Source organism: Lissotriton vulgaris, chromosome 2_1, assembly GCF_964263255.1.
Source record: "Lissotriton vulgaris chromosome 2_1, aLisVul1.2, whole genome shotgun sequence".
Lineage (NCBI taxonomy): Eukaryota > Metazoa > Chordata > Amphibia > Caudata > Salamandridae > Lissotriton > Lissotriton vulgaris.
Window position 1 is genome coordinate 996,643,569 of NC_141687.1, and position 20,748 is coordinate 996,664,316.

At 46.2% G+C, this 20,748-nt stretch overlaps 1 protein-coding gene across 1 annotated transcript in view; it reads left to right on the plus strand.

Annotated features, from left to right (window-relative positions):
• TTC21B (tetratricopeptide repeat domain 21B) overlaps positions 1-20,748 on the plus strand; it is a 502,211-nt gene that overhangs the window by 150,186 nt on the left and 331,277 nt on the right. The window contains exons 11-13 of the mRNA XM_086956589.1: positions 3,057-3,257; positions 3,351-3,480; positions 4,583-4,740. Of these exons, the coding sequence (XP_086812715.1) occupies positions 3,057-3,257; positions 3,351-3,480; positions 4,583-4,740 (489 nt within the window). The remainder of the gene's footprint in view (positions 1-3,056; positions 3,258-3,350; positions 3,481-4,582; positions 4,741-20,748) is intronic.

The window sequence follows — 20,748 nt, forward strand, 5'->3', positions numbered from 1 at the left end:
ACAAAATACTTTTATTTTATTTTTATTTGTATCTACTTTGATCCCTTCCTGGGGATCTATATTGCTGGGGAGAGGACAGTGACATTTAAAACGCAACAATGATCCTAGTTGCATAATCAGAGACCTATCAGATCCTATATAAACATTGATTAAACTCTGGATGAATTATTTCAATATGATTGTGTTACTGGCATCATGAATACTGTTGATGAACTTTCAAAATACTTTAATTACCTCCTACCGGTATTATGTTACCACTTGATCCCAGGGTTGACTAGGTCACGTTCAAGTGCCTTAAAAAGATTCCAGTGTGTCTCCCTATGTTTTATTGAAGTTGAGCAAGCCTTCGTAACTTTCTTCAAAGTGCTTCTTCTCCCGTGTTAAGAGCTAGTATATTACTTGGATAAAAGACAATTTACAGTGTACAGTCCTTGGTCACTATTGACAAGCAATTGCTGGAATAACAAAATTCATAAAGTTGTTTATATTTTCACACGTTTATCAGTTTAGTTTTAAAAGTGTGTATTTATGTAGATGGAGGTAGTTAGCCCTGGTGGTAATACCTCCAAAGAGCTTCTTCTCCCATGTTCCGAACCAGCATAAGGAGCAGGCAAAAGAGAAGTAAACTACGACTGACTGGCAGTGATAACCATGGAAGTGCTATTGCCGTAGTAACAAACTTCTTTCAAATGTTTGGTAATAATTGTCATTCTTAGATGTGCATGTTCACATATATAGTGGAAGTACTACTTAACCGTGAGAAACATTTCCACGCTATCATTTTATTTTGTCTCGATAAGTAACAGTGAGAAGATGAAACTTGATTTCTAGATATTATTTTGTATGTTCTTCTCTGGAATGCAGTTGTCACTGCTTAATGCCAGTGTTTTAAGATTAATTCAGTACAGTGCATTATATAGTCTTTCTTAAGGGGCTTGTATAATACATTTACATAAGTTAAACTATCTTGTGGAGAAGCTTATGGTTTGTGGAAGTCCATCCGTTTTCTTGAGTTATTGTTTGCCTAATTTGAACAAAACAAATTTCTTTCCAGTTTGAAATTTTCAGGTCTTCAGCTCACATCTGGAAGGCCTTTATTGATGGAGTTAAATCAGTTGTCACGTCAAATTTGTTATAATACAATGCCATTCTAAAATGTTGACCTGCAGCATCTTGCACTGTCTTACGCAGATACCTAGCTCTGAGAGTTTCTTGTTAGTCTCTTAAATTGATTAAATGACATTGGTGGCCTAGAGAGCACAATAATCTTGAATACTTTTTGTGGGGGAAAGTAGCTATGGAAAAGGTAACTGCTCAACATCTTGCATAGCCTCTTAAACATTTACAAATAGTGATACTCTGCTCAGTTACATTCAAGGGAGTTCCTTTTGTGGGCCCACGTGTGTAATTTGTGAAATAAGTGCGGTCTTTGGCAGTATATTGAGATATCCCTGTTCTTAATGTGAAACTCTCAAACATTATTCATTCTACTCTCCTTCTTAAATATTCATGTGATTTGTGAGCTGCAAAGAGTGACCCCATCCCAGACCTGCAGTTCAAATAGCATTCAGTGATGTAATCTGCGTCTGGCATCCATTCGACCACGTATATATAGTCTTCCAGAGCAGTTCGTGTTCTTCCTTTTCTTCCTTCACTCTCCAATGACGTCTTCAACATATTACAGTAAAACACATCTTACGTGGCTTATACAATCTTCGTGTTTCCCTCTCCATTAGAAACACCATCTTGACTAATATGTTAACATTTTTACCATTCAGTGTTTTTCACAGATCTTTGACAGTCCTAGTCTTTCTACCAGTCCTATTCCTCCTTATGACTTCCTGCTTCTAAAGTTTAGATACCAGTTGTCACTGCAGATTTATGGACATTTGTGATTACAAATGTACTTGGGCTCTAGTATTCAATATTATGAAAATAATAAGTCACTGGCTAGTGACTTGGTGAAAGGGGGGGGGTGATTTATTGGCCCACAGTCATGAAGGCTTTGAAATATCTTCCCTCTTTACTTGATGTCTGGGATATAACTCATTTTCAGGCTGGGGCCTGTAAGCTTCCATTTATTGGAATTATGCAGAAATATGCAAGTGTATCATTGACATTTTTGACAACCGGTTGGGGCAACATAACTATGCATAAGGCCAGAGCCTGCCCCTATACCCTGGGTCAGACGGAAATGGCGGCTGGAAAAAAAGGAAATCGATAAATCCTAGATGAGTTGTTTTACTGTCCAAGTTTCTGTTTTTCAAAGAGCATGCAAAAAGTGAAAGGCTGCTATTGGTACGCACTTGTGGCTGTGATCTATGGTAATCCCTCAATTTTCACACACAAACAATTGCCTACGCATAACATGTCCAACATTTTAATATGCTAAACAGGATAACGTCCCTCTTTCAGTTAGCGTTTTCACTTCCAGGGAATTCTAGACCAAATTCCTCATTTGAGGGTAAAAAACACTAACGTAATTTACAGAAGATAAATAGAACATTAAATATTCTTTCCATGTTTTATGTGGAATATTTATTATATTTATTCATTTTATATGGCGGTCACACAGTCATTGGGGCCTCAAACCATAACACAGTCACAAATCACATATCCATCCCTTAGAAATAGTTGATGAGTTTGAATTGTTGCTGATAACAACGTAATGATTCCACATATTCTTGAAGTAAACGTTTTGATTCATTAAGTTGTGTTCATTATTCATTGAAAGCTGTGTCCGCTTACATGCGGGTGGCTGCAGATATAGGTTTCCTTTGCAGAATGTGCTGCCGGAAGTTGTCTTACATTTGCTTGCAGTGTTGATGTGCTTATTTGCTCATATCTATGAAGATGTGTGTGGTTGTGCACAGGTAACTGGAAGGGGGTTGTGTTGGGATGTATATGGGCATTTTGGAGCAGGGCTGCAGAAAATCTAGGGCTGGACCTAACCATAGTGAATTAGAATATAGAGTAACTGTTTTTCATGTTTGAGAAATCAGAAGGTGGAAGTCAAAGTAATGCATTTGTCAATCTTATTTTTCCTTTTTACATAGGAGCTGTCGTTTTTGCGTGCAGTTCTTGCAATGAAAAAACATAAAAGGCAAGAGGAGGTTATTCATTTACTAAATGATGTCCTGGACACACACTTTTCTGCTTTGCAAGGCCTCCCCCTGGGGATACAGTATTTTGAGAAATTAAATCCCGATTTCTTGCTGGAAATTATTAGGGAATATCTTAATTTCTGTCCTAAACAGGTACGTTTTAATACCTATTGAGTTTACCTCTACCATGTTTGCCACTTGTTTCAATGTATTTCCCTAGATGCCACCTTTTGTTTGTTTTTTCAGCCTTCGGCCCCAGGGCAACCTGTTTCTCCATTATTAAGACACTGCGCCTCTGTTTTGGAGACAATAGTTAAAACAGTACCAGGTCTTTTACAGGCTGTTTTTCTGATTGCAAAGGTGAAGTATTTGGCAGGTATGTATTCTTTATCAATTAAATATATAATTCTGCAGCAAGGTTTCTATTCATATGTAGTTAGTGTATTATTTGTTATATTGGGGTGCTGTTTTTTTCATGTTCTTAGCTTCGTTGGTAGAGACTCTGTAATAACACTCTTAAATGTCAATATAGGCCACATGTATCAAATAAGCATTTTGCAATTACCAAATAGCGATTTCTTCCGAATCGCTATTTGGTAATCGCAAAATGCTATGGTTGTTAGGAATTGCCAGAGATTTTGCGATTTCTTAACAGTTCCTAATAGAGATTTGGTAAATAGCAAATCACTATTAGGTAATTACTCCATTCATTCCTATGGGCCAAAAAGCCCATAGGTGTTAATGGTTTTGCATTAGCTAATTTGTGATGACCTAATTAGTAATCACAAATTAGGTAATGCAAAGACAAGCGTGCCCGGGGGCCTAAGGCACTCACAAAAAGTAAATGTGCACATGTAAAATGAACGTATGCCCTAGGGGCGTGTGTGCGCTACATGGCACTGTGAAAAATGCAGTTTTGTGCATTTTCCAAAGTTTGCATGTGGTTACCATAAACCTGAATTACTCTTTAGTAATTGCATTTTCCTAAATGCACAGTTTTCATTTGGAAAATGCTTCATACATGTGCTAAGGGAGTCACAATTTGCCCGAGTAGGAGAGTCTGGCTGTGGTGTGGGCCTGCAAACATTTTCATGTATTCCTCTACGGAAAACAATTCAGTCATCACGGATCACCAGGCGTTGCTTACAGTTTTTATAAGCCCGAAGGCTAGGATGCCCCATCGCTTCAAGAGGTGGGGGTTGAGTCTTCAAGAGTATGACTATGATTGTGCACAAACCGGGGAAGGATCAAAATCCTGCAGATTACTTTGTACAAATGCTGCCACCTAGTCACAGTTTGACCTCAATTCAGTTTATTTTATTTTGCAGAGTTACTTAAAACCTGACTCTAACTAGTGCATGCACGTATTGTGTTATTAAAGTGTTATTATTTCTAAGATGGGCTACCTTAAATCTTTTAAAATACATTATTTATGAATCCGTATTGATTTTTGTTTTTTCTTTGCGTTTCTAAAACAGGTGACATTGAGGCAGCCCAAATGAGCCTGCAGCACTGTCTTGAACAGAATCCCTCCTATGCAGATGCTCACTTGCTAATGGCTCAAGTGTATTTATTCCAGAAAAATTTCAAACTATGTTCTCAGTCTCTAGAACTTTGTTTGAGTTACAGTTTTGAGGTAAGTTGTTGAAGTATTCATTTCATTTCAAAACTCTTTATTTCGGCCGCCAAGACCATAAAAGAACAATTCCTCACATAGTAGCATACACGATAAAACATAATTAAAAAACATAAATTTTCCTAAAAGCATGTAGGATATATATCTGTATACATTTATGAGCAGATAAATATAAATAGGACATATCAAAAAAATAAAATGGGGTTTTGCAAAAGATAACCAAGGTAGGGCACATATAAGGCAAACTGTTAGTTGAATCGTTAGGCAGGTGATCGACCTATAGCTTTCTTACGTAGGACCCACATTGCACCCAAATGTTTAGCAAAAGAAATGACCACTGGTTTGGAAGTGTCTGATCTGAGGATACGGAGGGCAGCTTGGTGGTTCCATGTGCCTAGTGACCTACATATCGGTACTAGCCATTTTTGTTGGGTGGATGAATAACCTGGACAAGCAAACATAATGTGTGAAACCCTTTCCTTCTGATGGTCACATGAAGGGCAAGAGCTCCCTCCTTCACCATTCCACCCTGCAGTGAATGACCTAAGGGGCAGTATGCCGATACGAAACTCAAAATAAAATTTCCTATGCAGTGGGACCGTTATTTCATCCCAGAATAATTACCACTCCCACCGTATCTTGATGTCCATGTTGTCGCTTGCCCTCTTAGCAGTAGCTGATTTCCGATCGACCTCGTCATCTACGAGCAACTTCTATTTCATTTTGAGCTCCTCTTTGGTTTGAAAAACGAATGCATTGTGTTGATTCTACAAATCAAAAAGCCTAATCAATGCAAGGCTGACTTCATATTTGAAAGCCAAGGAATTGAGGTGAATTGGTGAGACTTCATTACATCTCTCGGAATGTCAGTATATTGTGTCTGCTCGGGAGTGGGCCACAAGCGCCGCCAATACAACAATGGCCGTAAACGGATTTTATATGTGGCCCTTGTAACACCTAGGTCACTAAACAATAGGAGAAACGGGGTCCTGGATGGGAGGGAGGTCAGGTTCCTAAGAAACTTGTATTTTGTGATATCATAGTGTTTGGCAAATCCCCACAGCTCAGCCCCATACAGGGTTGAGCCCAGACCCTTGGCCTCATGCATTTTCACCGCATCGCTGCAGCAGCTTTTCCCGCTGTGTGCGGCAAATTATGAAAAGCAGCTTTACCTGACGAGCTCAGCTCGTCATCCGCACACGACCACCGTGGCTGATGACGAGCTGAGCTCGTCATCAGCAGCGAAGGGGTTAAGTGCAGGAGTAATGGATTCAGAATAGTATGTCAAACTCCTTAGGTATTGTACCAGAGATCTGTTTTAGCCAAGTTCGGCCTCGCTAATGTGTAGTTGCTGTTAAGTATCCATCGAACACTGAGTCAATGAACTTGCACAACGCACAAACCATAGCAGCCAGGTCAAGGCCCCTGGTGATTAACTGTGCCAGAGGGATGAAGGTTAAACTAGAAGACAGTAGTTTAAAGCCTTTTTTCGCCATAAAAGCTGCTCAACAATAGGTACTGGACGGAATACCTTGTTTCCTCTGCCTATACATCTACAGCACGGTTATGTGTAGGCATAAAGCTGTGTATTTGGTGCTTTTTAAAGTCACATTTTCCATTTTAAGAGGATTATTCTCAAACCCATGTCACTCAGCAGTAAAAAGTAAGAATATGGGAACCCTTTGGTTCTAAAAAAGGGCATGCTTAGCTCCTCCGAGGGTGAATAGGCCAATATTAACATTTAAGAGTCCTCACAACAAGAAGGTATTTGGACCTTCAGCAAGCATTATATGTGTAAGCTTTTTCCCTGGCCCAAAGATAGTAATAGAGCACGATGACCTCAAAAGGGAGTTGCTTATTCGCAATGTGGAGATTATGGTTATATATAATCAATATGAAGTCTGTGTTCAAAAGACAAATTGACAAAGATCTGTTTGGAAATGGAAATTGTTGAATAGCACAAGCAATTCGACTCAACTGAAAATCAGCTCAGTGTTTTTTTATTTGATTTTCATTTAAGATTGTGAAGGGATCAGGTTTATGTGGGGGCACGCTGCATATTCATGTGTTGTGTTTGCTTGTTTAATTTCACATGTTTTAACCCCCGCCCCCCCCCCCCCCCCCTCCCAGCAAATATATTTCAAGTGTACTATCCTCTTTCTTTTTGTACAGTGAAGCGGAGGCAAATTCAAAGCTTGAATTCTGTACTAATAACCCCATTTTCTGCTACTTGTAATGGGAAGCCTAGTTAGAACTGGGAAATTGTGTCATACAAGACTCCATGCTGCACTGAGTGAGTGAGTTCAGTGAGGATGCCTGACCATTGCAAGAAAGTTTTCAATGTCTAAAATTGTGCTTTTTACAATGCATTTATTTGATACTGACTTCTAGCTGCAGTTTCCTTACCTTAGATTTATCCCTAGGCATCATACTGGATACACAAATGTTTCGTGATCAGTACTCCTGCATGCCAGTAGGTGGTGACGATTGGCTCCATATGGCGTTGTCTGCGCTGCCCATGCCAGAAATGACTTGCGTGTTGCCTAAATAGGTGCAACCCCAGCACGCTGACAACAGTTCTTTTCTTTCCACACCAGTCAGATCAGATCTGTAGAGAGCTACCCTGTAGTTAATTTTTTACTAATTTTTTTCAACGTTTTGGCGAGTTTTTTTGAGGATTTTCCTCCTTGTGTGTAAGGAGGTCCCCATGGAAGGGTGACTTCAAGCCCTATGGCGCCTGTCACAGCTTGATGTCGGTGGCGGACCTGCATCTTGTATGCCTTGACTCCTCGCATGACGAAGAAGTCAAAGAGGTCTTTGACTTCTCATCGTTGGTCAGTCAACGAGACGAGGGAGCTTCGAAATTCGAGGCCTAGCTCTGCAGTTGATTCAGCACCTGGGCCATCTCTGCCCCTCCCAATGTGTCTGGGAGCCAGAGTGACCCCAACCCATATTTAGAGAATTTTCTGAGGCTATGCACCTCATATTTAGGTGGGCTGTTCCTCTGGCGCGCCTTTTGATTCACTCAGGTTCAGGTGGGCTCACTACTGGATCTACGCTGGCGGTTCTGGCCCCAGCACCAGTCGGCCTCCTTGGATCTACTGATGGAACCGGACCGGCACCAGTCATGTCTACATTCTCCGATGCCGACGCTCCCGGCTCTGCGTCCCCATTCTGATCCCTGACTCTGACACAGAGCTGGATGTGCATCACCGACTGCTGACTGGAGCCATGCCTTCCAGGCCAGAGCCTTAGCCCTTTTTTTATTGGCTAGGACTTGGAGTAGTAGGAGGGGTCGCTGGACCCTGAAGAATACCAGAATTATGACCCTAACGTGGACTAATGTGAGGGTTTGGCAGAGGCACGCGGACTGGATACGTCGCCAGATACTGGCATGCTTCCTCCCTTTTCCATGGCTACAGAGGATAGTGCATAATTTGCAACAGCGGTGAGGAGGGAGGCATAGGTCTTGGATCTTAACTTGCCCTCAGTGGCATTCAAGACGAATGTCTTGACAGAAGTGCTTCAACCAGGAGTGCTCTCTTTAGAACCGCTTCTCCCATTTAATGAAACTCTTACGGATGTTCTGCTTGGGACTTGGTCCAAGCCCAACACAGAGGCTCCTGTAAACAGGACTTATGCATGCCACCACCACCCACCGACCCCGACTTCCTCATGAAGCACCATACCCCAGAGAACTTGGTGGTCCCAATCTCCACTTCACACATAAAATCTGGTGCATTCCCAGCCACACCACTGGATGGGGAATCCAAGAGGCTGGACAACTTAGGCAAGAATGATAGTTTTCTTTCACCAGTCTGTCCCTGCGGTCTGTGAACACTGTGTGCCTTTTTGGCCACTGTTGTCAATGACCCTGGAAGCGGCTGGGGCTGTACTCTCCCAGGCAATTGCTGATGGGAGAGATGCAGCTAAGTTCACTTTCCAATGTGTACTGGACACCACCGAACCACTGGTCAGAGCAGTTTTATCGACAGTGCCCTTACGGCACCAAGTCTTTCTTTTCTGAGGATGTCGAAGTGTTGCTTGCGGACATGCCCTTTGATGGCTCCTGTGTCTACAGGAACTAGGTGGATTCAGTTCTGGAGCCTTTTAAGGACAGTAGGGCTACAGCCAAGCCCTTGGACCTTTCCATGGCTTCTCGTCACCCCCAATCCGCCTTTCGCTCCTTTTGTGGCCACCGAAGAGGCTTCCAGCTGCATTTGTACCCACCCAGCCACTGCGGCACATAAGCTTCACAGCCTCTATGTGGCCAAGGTTGCCCGACTCAGTTGCCCATGTGGGTCGGGCAACCAGCAGTCAGGCCTGTACATTCCCCCAGCCCCCCTCTTCACCTAACAACCACAGCCTCCACGCCCTTATAGTCTGCCCCTTATCATGGGCCACCAGCGGGCGGCAAGATCAGCTGTCCTCTGCACCACTGGTGGTTTATCACATCAGACCAGTGGTTTCTCCTTATTACCTGGATGGGCTACTCCTTCCCCCTAAGAGACTACCCTCTCCACCCATGTGACCACTTGCAGGAGGCTGACTGAGGACCATCTTTCTTTGCTCCGTCAAGTAGTTGCTGCTCTCTTGGCCAAGGGGCCATAGAGAGGGCACCAACACAAGAAGTAGGTCCTGATTGCTAATCCCTTTAATTTTTGGGACCTAAGAATGATGCAGGCCTAAGGGGGCATGGCCACGGAGGCGACCAAGATGGCCGCATCCGCCTGAAGCTCCGCTGGTCAGGCGTGTATGCTTGCCCCTGGCCCGATGTATGAGCGATTTCTGACAACCGGACACCGTCCTCCAGTGCCCGCGACCCTGCGCTGCCAGATTTGAGGCCCGAGAGGGAAAGGATATTTGGCTGGGGGAGACGCCGATGTCCGCTGTGGCCGGAACGTAGCTGCGGCCTGCTTAGTCTGCGTGCAACGCTGCCGGGGACATGGTAAGTCCGCGCCCGTAGCTGCCCCTTGTGTGACTGCTATACCCGACTCTGCCGACCCGGGTTCCCCACCGCTGCCTGCTCCTTGATCGCAGCTCTCTCCGGTCGGGTCCTGGTGGCTGGGGCGGGTCTCAGGCCTTTTTAGGCCTGGTGCGTGCCCTGGAGCCGGGGCCTTGATTGCTGGGTCCGGCGGGCCTAGGGGGGTGAGCTTGCGGGGAGATCCGGGTTGTGGGCGTAGGACGGGGGTGGGTCTGCGTTGTGGCGGTTTGGGCGGCCTGGACCCCCCCACCCCCACCCCACTCGGCACCTCGGGGTGCCCTGTTGCTGGTGGGGTATAGGGGCCTGTACTAGGGGTCGTCCCCCGGTGCACCCGGCTCCGGTCGGGGAATTCCCTGGGGGCGCCTGTGATGTTGCGGGCTGGATCGGGTCCCTTGCCACTCTTTGCTGCCCGCCCCGGCCCTGCTGCTGTGGCCTGGCCTACTCCTGCGGCCGAAGCGCCCATCCTTTCCTGCGACGTCCACACTTGGGTCTCCAGACTTGGCCTTTATATTAAGGCGGCTCCTGGGTCCCCTGTGCCCCCGGCTCCTGATTTTCCTGCTCATCTCCTGTGCTGTGGCTGGTCCCTGCCCTGATCGCCTGCTGTACCGGCGCTGCTGGGGGGCCCGTTCCTGGATGCCCCTGCGCTTTATGCCCTACTGGACGTGACTGGCGGCTGATATCCACACCATTCCCCGGCGCCCCCTGATTGGAACCGTGTCCATCACTGCTATAGCTGGGCTGTCTCTCCCTTTCCCCCGGAGTTGCTTACCTCCTCTCTGTGTTCACAGTCCTGCGCGCACACCTCAGCACGCATTGGCTTGTTGGATCTTTCTCATCCGCTCAGTGAGGCCCCACTGTGAAACTTACCTGCAGTTCTGGGTAGTATTGGTCCTCACTCCACGTTTCGCGACAATGGTGAAGAAGAACCCTAAGCAGACCAAGCTCCAGTTTGATAAAGCGTTGGACGCGGCGTCAGATGCCCCTACTGATCAGGCCGCGGAGGCCTCACTCCCTCAGGACGCTGAATGCTTGGCCCCCCTGGCCGTGGCCATGCTGGCTGAAATGAGAGCAGGTTTTAAGGCTCTGGACGGCCGGTTTGATGATCTTGACAAAAAACTGGCTGACATGAACAAGAAAATAGAGGTTCACGATCGCAGACTAGATGTGGTTGAGTTCAGGGTGTCGGACCTCGAGGATGGGGCTTCCTCCTCTTCCAAACGGCTGGATCGGGTCGAGAAGATCCTCAAGGATGTCGCTATAAAGAATGAAGATTTGGAGGCCAGGAGTCGCCGCAACAACATCCGCATTCTAGGTGTCCCGGAGACGACCGCTACCGGCCGCATGGACTCGTTTGTGGAACAGCTACTCACAGACCTTTTCGGCAGGGAGTCTTTCACCCAGGGCTTCGTGGTCGAGTGCGCCCATAGATCGTTGGGCCCACGTCCTAGGCCTGGCTTACCTCCAAGACCCATCATCGCTAGACTCATGAACTTTTGGGATAGAGACACTGCCTTGCGCGCTGCTCGTGATTTGGGAGGAGTCAAGTGGCAGGGGAGCAAGCTATCTTTTTTCCCTGATATTGCCATCATGGTGCAGGAGGCTAGGTGCAAATTTCAGGGGTCAGGGCAGTGTTGAAGAACTTGGGGCTCCGCTATGGCATGCTGTATCCAGCTCGACTCAAGGTGGACATAAACGGCAGGTCACGGGTTTTCGACACGCTGCGGCCGGGGGGAATAGATCTCCTTCTCCATCGATGCAGGCATCGCAGTCCCGCGCGGACCTCTTCTCCCAGCCCGGGACTGGCTGACTGTTTTTCATGTTACTCTGCTCCTTTAATGTGTCCTACTAATGTTTGTTTTTTTCTTCATTTTTCCACACGCTCTGCATTACCAAATGTTTAATTGTTGTTATGCCCGACTGGCGTGGCGTTGCCATGCCACATGGTGAATGCTACTATGGTTTTCTTTACTGTTTGCTTGTTTCACTGTGCCTCGTCTGTTTTTTTTGTTGCAACAATTAGATACCAATCGCACATGTGCAGAGTTAGCTTTATTGAGGTCTGCCTCTTTAGGGTTTGTAAGAGGTTGGGTGGGGGGTCGTGGGGGGCTCGTTATTTTCTTATCTATGGTTTTTACAGATTTTAAATATCTATGACTATTTTGTGGTTTGGATCAGATGCACACACAGTTTGGATTGTATTAATGTGGTTCAGATGGTGCAGTTAGGGAATGTACCCGGTCCCTCCGGGCTCTCGTTGATGACATGGAACGTGCGTGGTCTGAATAATACTAGAAAACGTAGACAAGTTCTCAACTACGTAGCTCGACACAAGATCGATATCATATTTATGCAGGAGACTCACCTGTCCGGTCCAGACAGGGTTCCGATCGCCACTAGTTGGGTGCCCCATAGGTTCTTCTCCAACTATAGTAGGTATGCCAGAGGGGTGTCCATCTTTATACACAAGAGGGTTCAATTTGCACTCTACAACACGAGTCAGGATACTGACGGACGTTTTTTGATAGTTACTGGATTGATGATGGGACATAGGGTCACCTTGGTGGGACTAAATGACCTGAACACTGACTCCCCATCCTTTTTTCAAGCTTTACTGGCTCGGCTCCTTTCGCTGGACACCAGGCTTTTGTTAATCGGAGGGGACTTTAATCTTTTGTTGGACCCCACCAGAGGCAGTACGTCTGTTTCCCCGGATGCTAAATCCGCGCCCGTCAGGCACTCGGGGACAAATGCGCTCAATACTCCTCAGTAGACATGAAATTCCAAATGCATGCTCGCCTCCCCGCTTTCACTCACTATTCGGGGTTTCACAACACTTGGACGAGGATTGATTATTGGTTGGTTTCCCCTGGGGTGGCTGGTTAGATTGAGGCTGTCCTGACCCTCCCTCGCACCCTTTCAGATCACTCCCCCGGTGGTCCTGCAATTAAATGTTCCCAGGGCTGGTGGCTATGAGAGGCAGTGGCGGTTCCCTGGTCGGGCCTTGTTGGACACTGTTTTTAATGAGGAGGTCCGGCTGGCTATCGGACTATTTTGAGCTAAACACCGGGTCGGTTGACACGTGGGAGGTTCTGTGGGAGGGCTTCAAGGCCTACATCAGGGGAGTTTGTATTTCAAAGCACGCCGGTGTCCTGCGTGACCTTCGTTCCACTCTGAATTGGGTCGAGAGTGACATCGCCGCGTTAGATCGCGACGCACTCACCTCTCCCTCTGCGTCCGTTGAGATGAGGCGGTTGGAGTTGTTATTGGAATTTAGAGAGGCTGCTGAAAGAGAGCTATCGTTTCTCAGTAAACACCATGTGGCACGGCAATACGGTGAAGGCGAGCTTCCTCGGTAGGCTGTTAGCCAACACTCTGCGTCCTCGACGGAGCTCTACCTACATCACTGTAATGAATGGCCCCAATGGTATCCCTTTACATTCCACCTCGGAAGTTTGCGACTTATTTCTCTCATATTACAGATCGCTTTATACGTCTCGTCTGTCCGATGATTTGGGTGACCAAGGGGATTATTTATCTGAGGTTGCTTTGGTCTATTTGGAACGTCATATGCAGGACTTTCTCCTGACACCCATTACCCCGGATAGCATTGTTGAAGCCATTGATGCTCTACGCGCATCCTCGGCGCCCGGTCTCGGCGGCTTTTCTGCCGACTTCTACAAAGCGTATAAGGACATCCTGGTTCCACGTTAGGTGGAGTTCTATGCTGAGGCGCTGGAGGTTGGTACTCTTCCACCCACATTTAGAGAGGCGGTGATTATTCTTTTGCCCAAACCCGGTAAAGAGCCCAAGCTGTGTGGCTCCTACAGGCCATTATCCCTATTGAACCTGGACTATAAAATTCTGGCCAAGGTCGTTGCGATCAGGTTGTCGTTACTGATGGAATTCATTATCTCCCTGGTGCAGTTGCTACAGCGGGACTCCAAAACATATTCTAAATCACCATGGCCATTTCCCTGAATTCTCAGAAACACACATACATTCAACAGTGGGGCCCATTACACTGCATACTTACTCTATTCATTTAATTCAGCTCAGAGATTTGGCCAGCAACCCAGGAGTCCTACTATAACATTGGCAGAGTGTCTTAACTTATTTAACTATTTATTATTTACACCTGCAATGTAAAGCAATTTACCATGGATTCATTTTAAACACCATTTTATTCAGACACACCACCATAATGGCAATGGATCTGCTAGAACGAAAACTAGGCGTAGGAAAAACCAAAGACCAGCTTTTACTTCTCCATTTATCTAATTTTTATTCAAAGCAAACTTTTAGCATGTCCGACATTTAGGCATTTATTTAATTCTTTATTCAATTAGAATCTTTAACTTTATTTTCAAAAATGATCATATATTTTAAGGCTCAGAAATAGACATTTATTTCAAGGTTCAGTAAAGTTTACCAAAGAACAGATAGTTCCAAATTCATTCTCTCCTAGCATCCCTAGCTAACACCCTAATTATATCCTAACAGACCTGAATAAGCAGTCAGAAACAAAGTTCTTACATCCAAGAAATCGATCTTCAGTCCAGCAGCATCTCCAGAGGAAATCGAAAGAGCCACCCCTTCTAAGCAAAATCAGGGGGTTTTATACACTAATTTCTAACTTAATCTATCTAAAAAGTAACTAACATCACCATCTCGAGTTCTGATTGGACAAATTTGGGGTAGATGAGCGCTTCCTCATCATTACAGCATGTTTTTCATGGCGATTCAGCAAAAATAAAGGTTCTTTGTTTAAGACAGTTCGTGGCCTAGGCGCTTCCTGCACTTGAAACATACGCAAACGTTCTAAGGCTCTGAGCATTACATCGTCCATGCTTGACACCCATCCTAGGTTCCGGGTAAGGCATCCTTGAACCTCTCATTAAGCACTGTCAGCTTACTCGCGCTGGCAGAATTTTAGATGTACATGCGCAGACCAATACTCGCTTGCAGTGACTCAAAGTGGCCATTTTCAGAGTAGGCCTCACAGGCCACATTTTGGAACTATCATAGAAACAAACACAAATTCATGTTAATTATGGTAATGAGACCCTTCTGTTTACCTCCCCCATTCTAATATTTCCCTATTAGTTGTTACCTAGCAAATAAGCCACATAAATCCGTTTTATACTTACATATCCAGCGACTTTTTAGCACAAAACATTTACAATAAGCACATTTAAATTGCGTTTGTTTATAATTAGGCTGTGCATTAATTCACATTACAATAACAACACATATTAATTCATTTTATGGCATCATGCAAGCAAGATTAGTGTTCCCATATGTTCATGTATGCATATTGCTCGAAGGTTGGTTATTTAAACACATCACACCATTAGTAAATGTTAATGTTATGGAACATTGACTTCGAGAGGGGTATACAAAATTTTGCATTTACCACCTCGCTCCATCAGTCGGGCTTGGTCCCGCACAGGTCCACCTCTTTGAATCTTCGGACCTTGTTTACAGTGTTGCACAGAATCGCGCCCTCCACTCCCGCCGCGGCTATACTTCTTGACGCTGAAAAAGCGTTCTATTCTCTTGAATGGCCCTTTTTCCTGTCAGTTATGCGTTGCATGGGCATGCCAGAGTGTTTTTTTGCTACGGTGGATTTGTTATACACTAACCCTACCGTCAGACTGTGCCTTAATGGTACTCTTCTGAGCCTTTCCCCTTATCTCGCGGCACAAGACAAGGCTGTCCTTTATCTCCACTTCTCTTTATTTTGGCCATGGACCCTTTAGTTCGGCAATTTCAAGAGAAGCACTTACACAGAGGCCTGCAATTTTGTACCGGCCCCCTTTTAATCTCCTTGTAGGCCGATGACACGGTTCTCTATGTCAGGATGCCCCATATTAATCTAGCGCCCCTGATCTTGGAAATTATTCGGTTTGGGAGGTTTTCTGGACTCAGTATTAATTGGCATAAATCCGTTATTTTTCCCCTTACGGCTGGCACCAAGGCTTGGCAGTGGGAGTTCCCGCTGGAATGGTGTGACGCCGCGGTTAAGTACCTCGAGGTTTACATTCATCTCAACTCTGCTACTATGATCCAACTTAACTACGGCAGAGCAATTAGCTCGTTAGAGTCGCAGGTTACGAAATGGTTGTGTCTGCCGCTATCTATGGCAGGCAGAGTTGCCATCATAAAGATGGTCATTCTGCCCCGGTTCCTTTACCTCTTTATCAACATCCCCATCCCCCTCACTAGGGTATTCTTTCTACAGATGCGCTCACTGTTGCGATTAGTATGGTGGGACAAGACTCCCCGAGTCAGTTGGAAGGTCCTCACTATGCCACAAGACAGAGGTGGGCTCGGGGTCCCGGATTTTTATTTATATTATCTGGTCGCACAGTGTTGCTACGCGTTTGCTTGGTTCCACCCGGACGCACAAATTCCATATTTAAAGCCGGAGCTGATCTTGTCCTCCCGCGCCAGCTCCTTACTATCCTCCCTTCGGGTTTTCCCCGGGACCCGTGCAATGTTCAGACAGTCTCTACCACATGTTGGGCCTGGGACAGATTGCGCAGACTGTTGGGGTTTGATTTATTGTATTCTCCTCCCTTACCTTTGCCTAATACTTCCTTGCTCTCGATTACTGGGGAGACCTTGGTCCATCGCACCCTGGAGAAATTCCAAATTCACACGCTCGGTGACTTATTCCCCGAAGGGCATACATTTTCAATATCGGAAGAGGCCCGCTTTAGTGAGCGACCTTTATGGATTCCCTTGTCCTGACTCGGGGCGGTCCTCTCTTCGGGCCAGGTTTCCCTCTTTTCCTTCTGCCCCTGAGCCTACTCCTCCCCTCACTCTGCTGATACATAGCCCGGCTGGGGCACATTTGATATCTAAATTATATAGGCAGTGTTGCGCTATTAGGCCTGTGGATGATTCTAGGGTGAGGGCGGCATGGGAGGTTGACTTGGGCAAGCCCATGTCCGACGACCAGTGGGAGCAGTGTTGCAGGGCTACCGGTGACATCTCCTTGAACAGCAGACACAAATTGCTCCATTTCAAGTTTCTCTGCAGTATATATTTTACCCCAGCCCATTCCCACAGAATAGGTGACTCCTGACCGCACCACTGTCGTAAATGCCTGGCTCCCTTTGCAGACTTTGCCCACCTTACCTGGACATGTCCTAAAATTCATCAATATTGAACACTCTACGTTAGGGGACATATTGTCCATGCAACTTTCGCCCACTCCTGAGATCGCATTACTGGGTTATGTTGTTAATTTCCCCAGGAAGGTGCGTAAACTGGCCGCACTGGGCTTCCTTTTGGCTAAACGTGAAATTGCACTTTTATGGGGTAGCAAACGCTCCCCCACTCTTCAATCCTGGTTGAAAAGCCTAGCGTTTTGCAATGTTAAATGTGAGGAATTCTGTACTGTGATTCCCAGCTCCTCTAGAGCAGTGGATATATGGGGCCCTCACAAGGAATACATATCCCGGTGTAGGGCAGCACAGGACTCACAGGTGTTGGATGGCATTGTCCTGGAGGGGGTGGACTGAGGTCCTCTTCATATTTGAACAATGATCTATGGCTGGTTTTCTCGGGTGTCCCGAGCCGTCCTGCTGTTCGACACGATCCCTCTCATCTGGGTTTGAGTGCTCCATCCTCATTATTTTGATTATTACGCTATGGTTCATCTGTGTACTTGGTGTACTTTTAATTTCTGACCACATAGCATTGCCTTTTGCTGCTATTTTATGTATATGTGTTTTCCTGATCTACCATGATGATGCTCCACCATTGCTGTGTTTTGCAGCTGCATTGTTACATTGCTATTTTGTCTCTGTGTAAAAACCGGTGATAAAAAAAGTGAAAAAAAAGTTAAAAAAAAAAAAAAGAATGATGCAGGCCTTTGTCCTATCCTAGACATGCGCCCTCTCAGTTTGTTCCTGAAGAAGGAGAGGTTCAAAATGCTCCCGCTCATTCGAGTCTGATCTGCCCTGGACACGGGAAACTGAATGTAGCGATTGACTTGCAGGACGCCTACGTCCGCATGTCTTTGGCGTTATCTGCGGTTTATGGTGGTCCCCAAGCACTTTCAGTTTGCTGCGCTCCCTTTTGGCCTCATCAGCGCCCCTAGGGTGTTCACACAGGTGATATCAGTGGTTGCAGATTATCTGCGGAGATCAGGGGTGCCAGTCTTCCCTCATATCGATGACTGACTGTTGAAGGCAGGCTCGCCCCTGGCTGTCGTCTCCCATCTCCAGGCCGACAGACCTCCTGCATTTGCTGTGTTTCGCTATCAATGTGCTGAAGTCACACCTGACTCTGAGGCTCCTCTTCATCGGAGCTGTTCTGCCACAGTGCCGTTTCGGCCCTATACTCCAGAATGGTGAGTCCAGGCTGTTCGGGCTATGATACTGATGTTTCAGCCTCTATTCTGGATTTCAGTGAGACTGACTTTGAGGCTGCTGGGACTCATGGCTTCCTGCATCCTGCTGTTGACACAAGCCCGCTGGCAACAGCCGGCTCTGCTGTGGGATCTGAAGTTCCAGTTGGCGCAGTATCAGGGAAGTGTCTCTGACTTGGTCCAGATCTCGGAGGAAACTGCACAAAATCTGCAGTGGTGGTTAACGGACCGCGATTGGTTCAGCCGCAGACCCCTCTCCCTTCCCCAAGCAGTTCTGACTATAGTGACAGATGCGTCACTCCTGGGATGGGTCGGCCATCTGGGAGAGATGACGATGAGAGGCCCCTGGTCTCCGGCAGAATCCAGACTCCACATAAACCTTCTGCAGCTCCGGGAGATCTGGCTGATGTTAAAAGCCTTTCATACTCTATCAAGGGAAGGCTAGTGTAGGTGTTCACGGACTGTTTCATCCCCATGTGATACTGCAACAAAAAGGGCAGGTTGGGGTTGCAGACTCTTTGTCAAGAGGCTCTCTGTCTCTGGACATGGCTGGAACATCAAGCCATTTCCTTGGTGGTTCAACACTTAGCGGGCCCTCGGAATGCCAGGGGCGAACAAACTTGGCCATGGGTCACTAGCAGATAACGAATGCTGTCTCCATCCGGAGGTGGTGCAAGGTCTTTTTTAACAATTGGGAGAGCCTTGATTAGATCTGTTCACTACCGCTGAGAACATGCAATGTCAGAAGTTCTGCGCACTGGGGTTTCCAAGATGGTTCTTCCTCGGAGACGCTTTTCATCTCAAGTGGAGCTCAGGCCTTCTATATGCCTTTCCGCCCATACCACTCCTGTCCATGTTTCTCAAGAAGATCAGGAGCAACTGGTCCAAAGTCATCTTGTGGCTCTGAACTGGACTCGAAGAGTTTGGTATCCTGAGCTGTTGAACATGTCCATTGGTTCTTTGATCAGACTGCCCGTTTGGAGGATGTTCTGTCATAGCAGCGGGGGAGGGGTTCTCCATCCGAACCTGTCAACACTTCTTGCATGGAGATTGAGCGGTGACAGTTAACAGCCTTCAACCTTCTGCCCAAGTCTGTGATGTTGTTCTGGCAGCCAGGCGTCCCTGCACCAATAAGGTATATGCCTGCCATTGGGGCAAGTTTTCTGTAAGTTGTGCAGAAAAGCAGATTGACTGTCTTTCTGCTCCTCTTTCTCAAGTTCTTCTCTTTATTCTTTAAGGTTATCTTTCCGCTATCCCAGCATCTCTGCGGTTGCATGATTAGCGATCCTTCTTTAAATCCCCTATTAGGTTCTTCAAAGGTTTGCAACATATGTTTCTTCCTTTTCCCTTTATCATGCCTTAGTGTGACCTTAATCTTTCCCTGACATTCCTGCTGTGTGCCCCCTTTGACAACTTGCACAACTGTCCTTTCAGGCTCCTTGCCATCAAGATTGACTTCCTGGTAGCAATACCAGCTGCCTTGAGGGTCAGTGGGCTTCCTCCTTTGTCATACAAGCCTACATACCTGAACATCTACTCAAACATGCTGGTTCTATGAACTAGAGCTTTCCTTCTTTCAAAAGTCATCACCCCCTTTCATGTAGGCTAGTCCAACCCGCTGCCTAATTTTATGCTCTTCCACATCCCTCAACTGGACTCAAAAAGAGCTTTGTCGCTCTACCTTGACCACATGAGAGAATTCTTGGTGGACAATCAAAATTTGATTGGGTATGTCAGAGCGTAGAAGGGAAAGACTGTGCTGAAACAGACAATCTCCTGATGGATTGTGCTCTGCATTAAAACCTGCTACTCACTGGCCAAAATGCAGGGCTTGCATACTCATTTTACTGGAGCCAGGGCTACGACCACTGCACGAGCATGCAGACTGCCAGTCCTGGATATCTGGCAGGCAGCAATGTGGGCTTGCTTGCACACTTTCACAAAATACCACTGAGTGGACAGTCAGTTCCTTTGAGATGAGCCCTTTGCCCGTTCGACCTCTGGGGAGGTATTGCTTGAGTATCTGTTCAAAGGTAAGGAATCTGTGTCTAGAAGTCTGTATCAAATGGGCAAGTTACTTACCTTTGGTAGAACAATATCTGGTAGATACTCCATCCAGCCGTAGGTTCTTTACCATCCCAACCATCCTCTGCTCTGCGAACGGATTTTTAGGGACAGGGCTTTTCCCTTTCAGGGCCCTAGTTTTCCACACTAGTGTTGTTTGCGGCTCCGTGTTCCTGGTGTGGAAAATCATGAAAAGTAACTGAAGTCCGCTTGCAGTGGTTGAGCCTATATAGGAACTGTGTACATCATATAGGCACAGTGTACATAATTTCTGTTGCCACCACTCGGAGCCTATTCACACCAGCTACCAGCGCGCAGGTATACTGCTCACAAAAAAATTCTGGATTCAGTTTGATGCTTAGGGAGAATTCTAAGGTAAGGATTCTGTGGCTAGATAGAGTCTCTACCAGATAAGGTGTTAACAAAGGTAAGTAATTTGTCCTTAAGCATAAAACTGACTCCACTCTGGTACAAGTGTGAAGGGAGATTTCATGACCGTCCCTCAACCCCTGCTCTAGGCCAGCTACCTTCACAAGTGATATCCCAGTCATGAAGGAAGTCTTAGTTCATTTTCATCAGC